General features: G+C 40.3%; 2 protein-coding genes across 7 annotated transcripts in view; one reads left to right on the top strand and one right to left on the bottom strand.

The window, feature by feature from the left end:
* The window catches only part of LOC121880518, a 177714-nt gene that overhangs the window by 162502 nt on the left and 832 nt on the right, over positions 1–14380 (top strand). For 2 of the 6 annotated variants that reach the window (XR_006091559.1, XR_006091557.1), the window contains exons 8-9: positions 4904–5021; positions 5714–5871. The gene's annotated coding sequence lies outside the window, so the exon portion shown is untranslated. The remainder of the gene's footprint in view (positions 1–4903; positions 5022–5713; positions 5872–14380) is intronic. The other 4 variants (XR_006091560.1, XR_006091558.1, XR_006091561.1 and 1 more) reach the window with 4 other exon arrangements.
* Positions 5942–14380, bottom strand: part of rnf144aa (ring finger protein 144aa) — a 33101-nt gene continuing 24662 nt past the window's right edge. Inside the window, exons 6-8 of the mRNA XM_042387797.1 lie at positions 12751–12898; positions 12188–12277; positions 5942–10139 (exon numbers count right to left, since the gene is read on the bottom strand). Coding sequence (XP_042243731.1) covers positions 10008–10139; positions 12188–12277; positions 12751–12898 — 370 coding nt within the window. The 3' untranslated portion in view covers positions 5942–10007. The remainder of the gene's footprint in view (positions 10140–12187; positions 12278–12750; positions 12899–14380) is intronic.

Below are 14380 nucleotides of genomic sequence, written 5' to 3'. Positions count from 1 at the left end.
CCAGAGCGCGTTAAAAAGACTGCACACTCAAGCAATATTAAAAGCAGCGCTAAGGAGCTGATTTACAGGCAGAGAGTGGAGGAGGAGGCAAAGGAGGAAAAATAGGAGGAGAAAGGTGGGTGGCAAGGAGTAGGTGCTAAAGAAGGGAGGGGGATGTGGAGGAATTGTCGAGGTTAGGTATATTAATAAATTCCCATCCAAGCGGAGTCATTCTGGAAACTTGCATCCGAGTACAATAGTGAACATCAAAGCATTTAAATCAGTGTTCTCATTACTGAGTCAGTTACACAGTAACCTCACACAAATTCACAATCCCTATCTTGTTTTTGTCCCAGAATGCACACCTTTCACTTGTTCCAGTTCTGTAACTTTTCATCAATCCCGTCCATCACTCAGAGCTGTCTATTGTCATGAGCCATGAGGGACACCTGTGTTTCTGCAATAAGGCAGCAGTTATCATCAAGCTGTCGGATATCTGTCACTATGGCAGGATCTATGTGGAAACCTTCGCTGTCACAACCTGTCAAATTTCACTGAGTCTTTAATGAGAAAAAGCCAAGTTGAAACCACAGGCACAGACGTGTGTGTGTGTGTGTGTGTGTGTGTGTGTGTGTGTGTGTGTGTGTGTGTGTGTGTGTGTGTGTGTGTGTGTGTGTGTGTGTGTGTGTGTGTGTGTGTGTGTGTGTGTGTATGTGTCTCAGAGAGAGGGAGTGAGAGATAGAGCAGGCTGAGGGAACAGGTGCATGGCTGGAAGCTGTGGTGGTGGTAGGAGCAGTAGGGGCTCAGTACAGTACGTCATCTATGATAGCTGACGGTTCCAGTCCTACTAATCAAACACACATCAACTGCCAGTGACTAAAAGACACATGACTGACATTACATAAAGAGCAAGGGCTAGATATGCATCCAGCTCCATTTCACAAACTTCACATTAAATCTGCAGGTGAAAATACTTTTTTCTATTGTAGCCTAAGGTATTTTAAAAAAAATCAATTTGTGAGCTGCATAAAAAGGAAAAAGTGCTTTGCTTAACCAAATGTAAACAGGACTTGAGAACATGTCTTTGAGTGATTTCCCTACAGTTCTCTTTACACCTGGCAATATTGTAATCAGCTCAAGTCTATTTGTATTTGACTACATGCCTATTGCAAACCAAATCCCTGAGGTCTTAGCTGTTCTCAGGTATGTCATCATGACAGAAAACAGAGTTTGTTACTTTCCCTGCGGCCCTCGACAACTGTTATCCTCACCAGGCAGGCCTGCCATCCCAACAGACCTGTCAGAGGCCAGGTGAGGAGGCTCAGGTGAATGACCCCAGGCAAACTTCTTCTCCCAGATAAAATTGAGTGAGAGGAGAGACGGGGTGGAATGAGACAGGAGGTAAGTGGAGTGGGAAAGCAAACACAGGGTGTTGTAGAGAAAGAAGTACATGAGTTTTATTAAGGTGCGGAGTGGCAAGAGGGTACATCAACTGCAGGTTAAGAGAGGAGAGGTGATAATGACATATGAATGGAAGGAGGAAAGATGGAGAGTATGCAGTTCAATCTGTCTCTGGTCATGACTGAAAAATTACATAAGCACTGGATGAATCCCAATGACTTAGTGATCCCCTGACATTTCCTCTATTGCTAGCAGCAGGTCTAAATTTCTATTTTTCCATTACTTATTACCAGTGGTGGTTATGACCAGTGGTGGTTATGACCAGTGGTGGAAGAAATACTCAGATCCTTTACTTAAGTAAAAGGACCAATACAGCAATGTAAAAATACTCCATTACAAATAAAAGTCCTGCATGGAAGATCGTACTTAAGTAAAAGAACATAAGTGTTAGCAGCAAAATGTAGTTAAAGTATTAAAAGTAAAAGTTGTGGTTTGGTCCCTCTGACTGATAGATTATTTTATATGACATCATTAGATTATTAATACTGAAGCATCAGTGTGTAAGCAGCATGTTACTGTTGTAGCTGCTGGAGGTGGAGCTAGTTTAAACTACTTTATATACAGTTAGCTAGTTTAGTCCAATGGTTTCCAACCTAGGGGTTGGGCCCCTCCAAAGGGTCACCAGATAAATCTGAGGGGTTGTAAGATGATTAATGGGAGAGGACAGAAGAAAAAACAAATTTCTGATACACAAATCTGTTTTCAGTTTTTGGGCTTTTTCTATTATCTTTGATCTTTGGTGAAATATTGGGTCATTTGAACATTTATTGAAATGAAATCATGTGAGAAGTTTAGAGGGAAAATCACTATTTGGTGGAGCTGTTAACAACTGATAGACATCTGGAATGTGACCCGACTACACACTGCTTTTTGTAACACGTCAAAAGCCAAAAAGGTTGGAAACCACTGGTTTCATCTTCAACAATGTGTTGTATTTTAAAAGCTTGTTATATTATCCATTGTGTCAAATCTCCATCTGGAAAGTAACTAAAGCTATCAAATATATGTAGCGTAATAGAAAGTACAATATCACCCTCTGAAATGTAGTGGAAGTATAAAGTAGCATCAAATGGAAATAAGTAAAGTACAAGTACTTCAAAATTGTACTTAAGTACAGTTCTTGAGTAAATGTTACTTACCACCACTGCTTATGACTAAATACTTGTAAAACTAATGATGTATCTATCAGCCTCAGCTGTACTTTTTTTTTAGTGGTTATTATTATGTTCAAATATTAGCACACTAACAAGCTAAACTAAGATGGTGAACATGACGAACATTATACCTGCTCAACATCAGCATATTAGCATACTGATGTTAGCATCTAGCTCAAAGCACTACTATGCTTAAGTACAGCCTCACAAAGCTGCTAGCATGGCTGTAGACTTGTTTGTACCAAATAGTGTTATTATTTTTAATGTGATGAAATCTTGAAAATTCCATAATTCCTTCCCTGTAGAAGCAACTACTGGCTAGAAGTGAACTTTTTCAAGTCACAATCCAGGCTATCATTTGTTGTTGTTTTGACAAGCCAGTGCCTTTTCTCACTGAACCACAGGAAGCTAATGAGAGCTAATAGGTGTCACAGGCTTCAGGGACAATGAGCAGTACAACTACATGCTAGGATAAAATAGATCAGAGGCGGACCTGGATCAGCCCTGTCACCCTAATGTCAGTCAGTGGCTGTTGTACAATGGCCCCTGGTCGCAATTAGAGTCCCGTAGGCTGTGCGTATGCAAGTATGAGCGAATGCACATGCCTATTATTAACCCTTACCCCCATCGAGAGCTGGCAGGGAGCTCTTTGCTCTTACAATGTCAACGTGTGTTTACTCCATTCTTTCCTTGGTGGGGGCAAACACTGATATATCTTCTAGAATAGGCATTGATGCTCACTGCAACAGAAGACATAGGTTATATATTTCTACATGTGGACTAAAGACTATTTCCTAACCATAACGATTGAGGGTGCTGAACCATACAGAATGAATCCCTGATCTATTTGACCACAGCTGATATGATATTTCGACTGGCTAACAAAAGCATGCATCCTTCAACTATGTACAAAACAAGAAAAATTCAAAATACAGAAAGCTAGTTAATCTTTCTACACTAAGAAAGTCTCACTTCGTATTTTTATTTGATAAAATAAAAAAGTGTGTGTATCATTATTGACAAACAGGCTGTGCTATTTTAACAGCACTCTAGTTCCCTCTTCTGGCAAGCAGATTTACCATTAACATCAAGTGGATCTGAATATTATGTACAACACCACTATTTAATGACTAAATCCTTCTGCCATACCATACTACCCATGGATTCACCTTCAGTAGTAAAGGTAAGGTGTCTTACTACTGAATTCTGGTCATGGAAAAGTCATCAAGGGATTTAGATGACCATTCTAACAAGCTACATCAAGTAAAATGAAGCACGGGCATTTATCCAATGGCCTTCTTGGACAAAATTGTTGTAGATGCTCTATATTAACTGTGAACAGGGGAAAAAAATATCACCGGTAACTCTCACTGTATCCACATTCTGTAGGTCTTACCTGAACTACACCAATTGTCAACTTGGGGGTCCGGACCACTTAAATGGGTTGCGAAATTTATCTAAGGGATTGCCAGATGATGGTAAACAAACTAAAGATGTTTATCGGTTGAACTCTCTAATCTGTCTTTTTTCTTATGAAATACTATATAATTTTATCTCTTCAGGCCTCTGCAAAATTCTTTAAATGAAACAATCTGATAATTGAAAACGCATTTTTTGATTGAACTGCTAACAAGTAAGACATGCAACGTATGATGAGTGTTCTCAAAGAGATATGACCTCATATTAAGAGTCACACGCAAAACAGGTTTTCTGTATCCAGAAAATGTTTGCTTAGCTCCTGTTTAGCTACTTTTCCTTTGAATATTCAACTGTTTCAAGATATTTTAACCACCAGACACTCCATGAATAGCACTACTAAGAGAGGCCCATCTAAAGTCGACATACAAGTTCACTCAAAACAAGCTATTATGATTTGTGACTGTAAACCTCACTCTCTTGCGATGATGTTACAGCATAAAAAGGTTAAGAGATTGTTGTTTGGTTGGAAAGTAAAGAGCAACAGAGGAGAGGATGCTGATGGGGAGCAGGAGGAGGACTTGGCAGCAGGGTGTGGAAGGTAAAGCCAGAGCAGGCCTGCCTGATCGGCCTGCAGCCAGCACATGTGTGATAGCTGAACCTTGTGTTCTATACAGAGCAGGTGCAAAGGCCTTGTCTCTTCTCTTTTCATCCATCCCTCTCTCAGTGAAGGAGCTTGGCTCTCTGTCTCTGTTTCTCTTAGATTCAGCTCTTTGTCTTCTAGGCGATACACTCCTCCCTGTCTCTCTGTCCATCTCTCCATTTCTGTCCCCTGCACCTCCTGGCTCTGTATCTCCCCTGCCTCTCCCTGTATCATACTTCATTTGCTCCAGATAACACATCAGCTTCAACGCCCATCCACAAACCCTGTCACCATGGTGCCCACAGATGGTAACTTCCTGTGGTCCTGCCCAGTGATTGGTGGAGAGACTTCCAAACAGAGAACAGCTGGTGAGGGATGATATATCACCAAGCGTTTGCACTTTCATTTTCAGGGTTGTCTTGTTAATGCTCCCAATCCAGCATCTGGCAGGAAATAGACACAAAGGCAGAGAGAGGGAGAGAACAACCTGTTCTTTGGCAGACCTTAACAAAAGGCTGACACATGTCTGATGAACAGACAGAGCTGCAATGGAACAGACAGAGCTGTGGTGAATATGAAGGAAAGATGCTTGACACAAGTGGGAAAAAAAATAGATGAGAAGATGTGAACATGCTCTACAAAAGGTCATTGTTAAAAACAAGACATGATGAATATGCCTCATGAGGATCAGAACAAAGTATTGTATGACTCACATTATTCATCTGCCATGTAGGAAAGGAGATGGATTAAAACTGAAAAAGGAAATTACATACACTTGTGACTGTCACATAATCAATTTTTCCTTTTGAATCTTGCTAGTCTACATTGTTTTCCTCAGCCTGTATTGCTTATCATCTCTATGAAATAGTAAAAACACTCCACTAATTAATACTTAAAAGGGTAAATAAATGTGTCTTTGTAGCATAAAGGCTAAAGATTATTAGGAACTGTAATTGTGTGTATTAACTGGCCTTATGAAAGTATGTTTGATTTTCATGTTTACTGTAATATCGTGTTTATTAATTTACACATCTTGTATGTCATATCTCATCTTTTGCAGATTAATTCAGACCTGTGAATCTCTTGTTTAACTGATGCAGATCATTTGTGCACATCTTGTACTATGGATCTTCCCTGTTGAGTGGAAAAGAGAACTATACACTTCTAACACCAGAGGGAGCCATTACACAACCTAATGGGCCACGAGACATCTTCATGGTATGTTTGAGATGCTTAATTGTAATATTTCAAGTGATTGTTTTGGTGTGAATGAATGAAGAGGGCAGAGTCACAAAAAACAACAACCTTTAATACCTGGTGTCACAGTGTTGGTGGAACTGTAGATATACCGAGATGCCAAGTCTACGTTGTACAGGACTCATCCGAATATGCCATTTTACAATGTTGATATTTTTGTTATCACCCAGGTCAATTAACGTTCAATTACTGACTAAACTAGAGACATTGTTTACCATCTCTAAATACAGAAGTCTTGTGTACAGACAGCATTTCCTCTGACAATAATCCATTTACTTATGCGACGGACATTTAATTGACCAATCAGGCCTGAAAAATTCTGCCCTTAAAACAGATAATGCAGTAACAACAAACTATTATGTAACACAGTCGTATAAAAAGCAAAAACCAAAATAGTAACAGACACATGAAGCCAACCTGAATGGAGGAAGGCTGAACAACATTGTATATCATATGGCTGAACATCAAAACATGTTTTCTAGAAAAACAAAAAAACAAAAACCAGAAAGCTGGGCGACAGGGTGACAACGCTACCGTTTCAAAGATCTTTAGAGGCTACAATATTGTAATATTTAACATGTAGAAGTCAGAGAAAAATCATGCAGCTTCATCTCTTGACACAACAGGTTATAAAATATAAATTGCTGCTTGTAACCAACCATGATCTTAGAATAGTTGCAAAGTAGGTCTTGAGCCTTTGTAAAATAAATACCTTGCTTCCCATTTAAGGGCCAAATATTAGAAGCAAGCCCTTATTCAAACTGTCATACTCCCAACATCTGTGCTGATGTTTCATCTACGTTAAGTGGTTATATAGGCCTTTATATCAAGGCCTGATAAGCCTCTTCTAGTGGCCCCAGTGTGGAAAGCAAGTCATTATGCAATGTGACACTGCAGTGATTGCAATGTTTGCCGTTTGGCCCTTTTATGTTTGTTGCATAATACATTATCTACCTGTTTTGTGGTGCCAGCAAACATAAGTAAAGAAGAACGATGTATTAAAAAACAAAATGTTGTGTTATAAACAAACAAAAAAAAACAAAACTGGAAGTGGTTGGGATGTAGTTTGACGCTAGTTTGTGCCTTAAATGTGACATTTTTGTGTTTGAATATTATACACTATCTAAAATCAATTCTTATCCGGCCAGGCTTGAGCACTGCCCATCAATATTATCAGACCCCTGACAGATAAAATTGTGAAAACTCCTAAAAAGTACAGTTGCAATCTCTCATATGTATTGACGTTTCTATAGAGTCAACATAGATCTCAGCTGCTAAACTCCTCCGATAAACACAGCAGGCACCATACCCCACACATACACACACACACACACACATACACACACGCACACACACACATCACGGATCATATCAAGAAGTAAAACAATGAAACCCATATACAGTGCAGCGCTTACATTAAGAAGCATTAAAATATTTCCACCCTGTAAAAGCTTGTAATACATTACAAATACATGGTCAAAATGCACATACAGTAGACAACTCAAGTTTCCTTATCCCTTCTAGGAAATCTGCTTGGCACGATTGTCATAAAACAACAAAAGCTTCAGGAATTTAATCAGTTTTAGGGAAGAAACATAAGGTAAAAAAATTGGACTGGCATTGATATCCAACGATCATGCTCATAGAGTAGGTGAGGTCAGTGAAAGCAAAACGGGCTACGGGTCAGATACTCAAAATTTAAGGCTACTAATAACAAGAACGATTATACTGAATATCAGAGCTAAATTAGTGAGGACAGGTGGGAGGTGCAGATGTTTAGCTACTGTTAAGCTTAGATTAGCTACTGCTGAGCTACCTTTTTGTGGTAACTGTAGCCACACCTCTCATGAAATGCTACATGAACACTGGTGAATTACACCAGAGGGAGGGATAAAGTAAATGGCTTATTCGAAACGTTGGAATGCCTATGCATGATGGCAAAACTCAGATTTCTGTTTTAATCTGAAACGATGAAATACTAATTAGACAGACCTCACGCAGACATACATACTGAAATAATCTGTTTATAACTAAATGGTTTGACCGTTTTTTTCCATTTTTTGTGAAGCTATGCAACTATAAAAAGGAATTTGAGACTCCTCAGAAAAAAGACTAAATAAATGCAATGTGAAAATCTCTGTCCTTGTTTTCAAGCTCACCATCTTTAAATATTGTTAAATGAAATAAAGATAACAGCAACATACGTAATGAAAGTAAAATGGATAGTTTCTGAATAACTCCCTGATTAAACAAAAGCCATGATATGCAAATGCATGGTGACATTCCGCAGATCTCACTGTGTTATCTTTACTCGTGACATAGAGCTGTTTATGACCAATCGGTGACAGTTTAAGAATGGTAATGTACAAACTTGCATAGATAAAGTGATATAGTATAGAGCAGCTTCATAATAATGTGCCCAAAAAAAAAAGGGAACATTCTTTAATATTTACTGTAGAGGCTTTTCTGACGTCCCTGTAAGGAATAGCTGCTTGTTGTTGGAAGTCTAACTACCAACAAAACAAAACATCGACACTCTGACCACTAACATATGCAAGTTTGCAATTTGGGCCGGCGGGTATTTGTTAAGTCTCAAAGAGTGGGAGATCTGAGCCGAGTCTAGTTTCTGATGGGTGGATGGATGTTGATCAGCTCTCCTGCTCAAAAAGGCTTAGGAAATGTAGGCCCTTGTTAACACAGAACATCAGTTTAGGACAGTTATTTAGTTTTTTTTAACAGTATGGCTATTAACAGTATGGCATATGGATGACATCATAGAATCATCTGAATATAAAGGGCTTCACTGACTGTCTGTAATGCTTTAAAAATGCCTTTATACATGCTTTCCCTGGGATTATTTGGATTTAACTGTTTTTTTACTCTTTTTAATGCACAGGGGGAAATGCCTGATTTTGGCTATTCTTAATTTAAGGCTGTCCATTTCTATTTGGCTAAATCACCACCTGGGATCAGAGAATTACAGGAGTGACATCTCTTTTTAGTGAACTGTTAAAATGGGTCCTGAACATATGGACACAAAGTCCTCTGACAGACTTTAAATTAATGCTTAATTTAAAGGGGAGCACCACTCAGTCTAGGATTGTAAAAATGTATAACATCACCTGGAAACACAATCCATGGAGATGACTAAAATGTTTAATGCTAAAGAGAATGACTTAGGAGAGATGGTAAAATAGCAATGAAAAACATCTGGCTATAAAACATAAGCTGATACTTTAAGAAACCTTCATAATCTTATTTACTGAACCACAGAAAAGAAGCATATTTTAAATTTGAGTGGCAATCCCCTTTAATGCGTGTTTTAAACGGTTTGGAAAACACTCAAAAGTACAACACACAGACACTACTCTGAGCACAGTTCTATTAAAAGCGACAGGTTATAAAACATTGACATCATCAAGAGGACGTGCTGTACATTGAGCTGAGAGTGACAACAGCCTCCCTTCTCTACCTCAGTCGTGAACATGACAAAGAAATCATGTTCTGTGTGCAAATCGAGTGAACACCAAACATGCGTGGTGTAACTCTAATGCTACTGACTGAACCTGTAGAGCTACATTGACTGTGGTGGTGGGGGGAAAAAGCTTTTGTTGCGTACGACAAACCGACAAAATAGAGCGATAAAGTAAATGTTCTTTCTAAGATGGCTCCTGCATGATATTGTCCATACAAGAGAAAAGCGTTTCTTAACATTAATTTTTCCTTCGTTTGTAATAACTCGCCACCCCACAGTAAGCAACAACTACCGTACGGACCACTTGAAGTGGCCCAGACTTGCTCCACATTCTCAAACCACCAACGTCTGACACACACGGACACAGTGGTCCTTAGACAAGTCTGACCTCCTCTGACCTTTGACCCCGCATCTCTCATTGGGCCAAGTTGTCGGGTCACTTTTCTACCATGCCTCTCTCATGCAGAGCGATGGATCCCAAAGCAGCCGGGGGCCGGTGCAGGCTCAGCCCAAAAAATGAAGCACTGGAAGCTGGTGGGAGGAAAAGAATGTAAAGGGGTGAAAAGGAAAAAAAGATGGCCCATCCTCGCAGCGGTTCTCCGCTTCGGCTCTGATGGTGTGTTTAAGTTGGCAATGGGTCGTCGTCGCCTTTGCTGCACTTGCACTTGCAGCAGAGGACGATGGGAGTGGCCAGAAGGAGGAAGGGGGAGGCAACCAGCAGGAGCAGGCCGAACCCGGCAAAGATCCCCACAACCTGCAGGGAGAGCAGCAGAAAACACATTCATTTCAATACAGTCTGATTTATCCACTGCTCTTGTAAGCAGAACATCTCATTGCATTACTTCAGCATACCGAAAAACAATAAACAAAAAATGGTTTGTTATATCAAGGCTTGAGTAGCCCATTCTTATATTTATTTATTCATAACCACTAACTGTTAGTGATTATAACCATAACCTCATGAATCAAAAGAGGTGACAGCTGTTCTTGCAATACCACAAGGTGGCCAGCAGAGGTCACCAAATGCTTCAAAAACAATAAATTCAGAAATCTCTCTTTGTCCTGTAGCTATTTTAATGGTTTAATGAAAAGATTTAATAATTAAAACAACTTGTAAATTTAAGGATTATTATTTTATCTAAACATAATATGAGTCTAATAGGATGTGAATTAGTTCTTCTGTCCAGATTTGGGAAGCTCCTTTTTCACATTATACTTTGTGTTGTAGCTGTGTGTAGATGTCTCTCTGTCATTGAGTGAAATATGGGAAGAGACGGACAAAGACAGTTGACCTCATGCAAAGCACGAGGTCAGGCTACAGGGACTGGAAAAAGTGTCACTGCACAGTGCAACGCAAAGAAATTTGACTATCTGGACATAGTGCCAGGAGTTAACACACAGACACAGGTTTTACCGGTTCTCAGTCAAACCATCAATACCAGGGAGGCTGTTGATGAACATTTGTAGTTTGGGTGGTGAATGTAGGATGTTCTGAATATGGAACAGTCTGAACAACTACTAACACATCCTAACTACCCATAGATTATTATTACCCATAGTATTGCACTGAATATTTCAGTGCAATTCTAACATTACCAAGGCAAAACACATAACAAACCTGAAGATTTAATGAAAATTTCTCTTCACTGTTATGAGCGGTGCAAGTTAGTTAATTCACCACATGGGGGAGCCAAACACCAGCAAGCGCAGAGCCACAAAATGGAATATATAACACACAGTCACATTCAACAGTGACTTACAATAGCACAATGCCTTTCCTCCCGTTTTGAGGTCAAAGAGAGATTTTGGGGGATCACTTGCAGCCAGGTTTCTGCCTATTATTAAAGACCACATTTACATTACTAACTGTCCTAACTATTTTTTTTACAGCTAGTACACAGGCTGTGCTGCAGAGGAAAGTGCAGTGCACTGAGCACAATTCCCTCTGATTAACAGACCCTGATGATGCTTACATGTTTAGGACATGACCTTTCTTTTAGCCGATGGCATGGTTCGCATGGACACATAAACCTCATGTAATCCGATACCAACGGGGAGAGAGGATGTTTTTTGCACGATAGGTTTGCGCTGGTGCATCTTATGTATTTATGAGGGAGTGAGCGGAAGGGCTTTTTAGATATGAAGGAGCGAGGGGGTGAAATGAGGAGAGTAAGAGAGAGACAAAGACTCACAGGGCAGTGAAGCTATAGCTGGCCTCCACCAGCTGAACTGTAATCATATGACTCAACCTGCCCCACTGGGCAACAGATGCCAGTGTGTATGCTAATGTTGACAAAATAACAAGTACGTTGGACAAAGGGAGGTGATGCCTGTGAATAGACACTTTGGCTAAGGAGAGATATTAAGGTGAAATGTGGGTACTGAACATTGTCGACCTCTGACGCAGACTAAAACATGTTATCACATGCAGGGAAATTACATGTTGTATCCAATCTTTCTCATATAATCTGTCATTTCATTTTATTACCTGTAGGTAAAGAAGACCTTGGTTATGTAAATGTTTTTATCTAAGTGTGAAAGGTGTACATAAACGGGCTTAGCTGGAAACAGCAGGACACTGACCACCAGGCACTTGTCACTGCGGACGGATCAAGCTGTCCTTTTCCTATTGTGCTGTCAAGATATTACCAGCCCGTTACCGAATGCGAGTGCGTGTCACACAGAAAGAGAGAAAGAGGCAGAACCAGAGAGCACATGTATGGCCACATGCTGCAGTGTGGTTAAAGGGGAGGTGGGTGGGGGCTGAGTGAGTGAGAGAGAGGAGAGAGATGGGTTTCTCACCTGCGTTCTGTGCCAGATAACAGACGCCCTGGAGTGGCCCAGTTTGTTTCGACACGGCCCTTTGTCATAGTGGATCAGGAGAAAGTCATCCTGTCATACAAACACACGCAACAGAGATAAAGATTGACCATTAGCAGTCTGAAAGACACGGGCAGCTGTTCAGACTAAATTGCTTTTTAAATGACCTGTGCGGCCCTCACGTCAGCGCTCGCACAATTAGGATTACATAAGGTACAGCGGCTCATAAGTCACCTTTATCCAAGCTCTGCTGAACCTGTCATTTTCATCTGTCTTGTGATGAATTTCAAGGAAAAAAAAAAACAGAACATGCAAATACATCTTATTCCTTCCTTATCAAGTCCAAGGTTATGCTGCGGTTTCCTGATAATGAAAGCTATTGTTGTCACAAGGAGACAAATGATGTCCACATCCAAGATTATCACAGTGTCCTAACACAGTTAAGTGTAGTGACTTTTAGTGTTGGAGAAAAATGGCATAATGTTGCTCTCACTGCTACTGAAGTGAATATCAAGTGACAAAGAAATGAGTAAAGACCAACTCACATCCAGAGATTCCAGACAGTACCAGCAGAAAGCGTGTTTGCAGTTCTTGCACATCATCTGCGCGCAGCCCTCGTCCCTCTCGATGTAAACTTTACATTTAGGACAGCGCTTGATTGGTGCATCATCCTCTTCATTCTTATAGAAAGAGCTGGAGAGAAGAAAGACATAAGCCTGATGTGTGGTTTTTTTTAAATTCCAAACATTACATAAAATCTAAAATCATTTAACATTCAGTTTACTAGAAGTGCTGCGGATGAGATTGCTTTTATGCGGTAATCAATATTTACAATCTTTGGCGTAACAGGATTGTGTGAAATGGCGGTTGGTGCCAGCAGTGTGAAAAGCTTTAGTTCAGGAGGTTGCAAATTCTCTAAAAACCACCAATCACTAAATGGCATTGAACTCCCTCCCTGACTCTTATTTTTTTCCCTCTCCTGTTGGTGTCAGTTTGTCTGTATCCATTTCTCCTGTTTCAGTAAAGTGCTGACAGCCGAAATCTGCAGGCGAGCAGGTAGCTGTCATTCTGGGCGTCGTCATAGGACAGCACACAAGCCCATTCATTTCCAGGCCAATTCTCCATGAATTGATCTCAGTGTGCCTTGAGTTGAATTACAGCACATTCTGTACACCTCCATTCATCTGACACCTGGCAGCCATCATGAAACTGGCTCTGAATTTCTGCCCTGCATAAAGCCATTCCTTGTTTTTCTGGAGCAACCTCAGCTAAAGTTAGTCAATCAAATCATCTACTTTGCATATCTAATGGGCAGCTTTTAACATTCTTAGGTGACTCTAGTTAAACATTATTCTGGGCAACTACAGCGGTCAGGTTAAAGTGCTGTGGGGAGAAAATGACTGTCTTTGGGATGAAGGAAAGAAATGAGTAATTCTGAACTTTTCATTTTTGACATAAGTCTCGCTTGCTTGATCAGGTGGACCATTCATATGGGGACAATCAGAATTTCTCCAGTCATCATCCATCCTCCAAGCTATAATAAAATGCCTGGGGTGCAAAGAAGAATCAGAATCCAGCTATCAGAGACTTTCTTACAGTGAACAAGTGTAGTTCAAACACCAGGGCTTTTTACAACTAAGAGTAGACCTGTTAATCCTCTCTTTCCCTCCACTGTGGCCTCTGGGCTTGGTCCTGAACCTGTGCTGATAGAGGAAAGCTCAGCAGAGCTAATGACGTTTCCAGAGTAAGAGGATATCACAAAGAAAACGGGTCAGCAGCATATGTCTCGGGGCAGCCCTCTTCTACTCTTACAGACAGATCCTGTATCCTTGAAATGAATAATACGCCCACCTCAGACTACTTTATTGCAGTTAAGTTTCAGCAGATTGTTTTATGTCTGGCTATTAATTTGTACTCGAGCATTGGCTGATGCTCCACTGAGCAGTGGCTACAAAACAGCCAGTCAGACCGGCTGTCACTCTAAATTTAAAGATGCACTGAGTGAATCCTGCTGTATACTGACTAGTGGTACTGAATGGTAGTCAGGTGAGCTGAGCATGACATGCTACTTCAGTTCTGAGAAACTGAATATCATTTCCAGTTGCATCTGCACATATGGCCTTATAGCAACTGATACTGTCACAATATGTCAAAATGAAGTAATATATCTTTCTG

The sequence above is a fragment of the Thunnus maccoyii genome, chromosome 16 (assembly GCF_910596095.1).
Source record: "Thunnus maccoyii chromosome 16, fThuMac1.1, whole genome shotgun sequence".
In the NCBI taxonomy this organism is placed as follows: domain Eukaryota; kingdom Metazoa; phylum Chordata; class Actinopteri; order Scombriformes; family Scombridae; genus Thunnus; species Thunnus maccoyii.
Note: the sequence above shows the minus strand (reverse complement) of the source record. Positions and strands in the feature narration are given on the sequence as shown.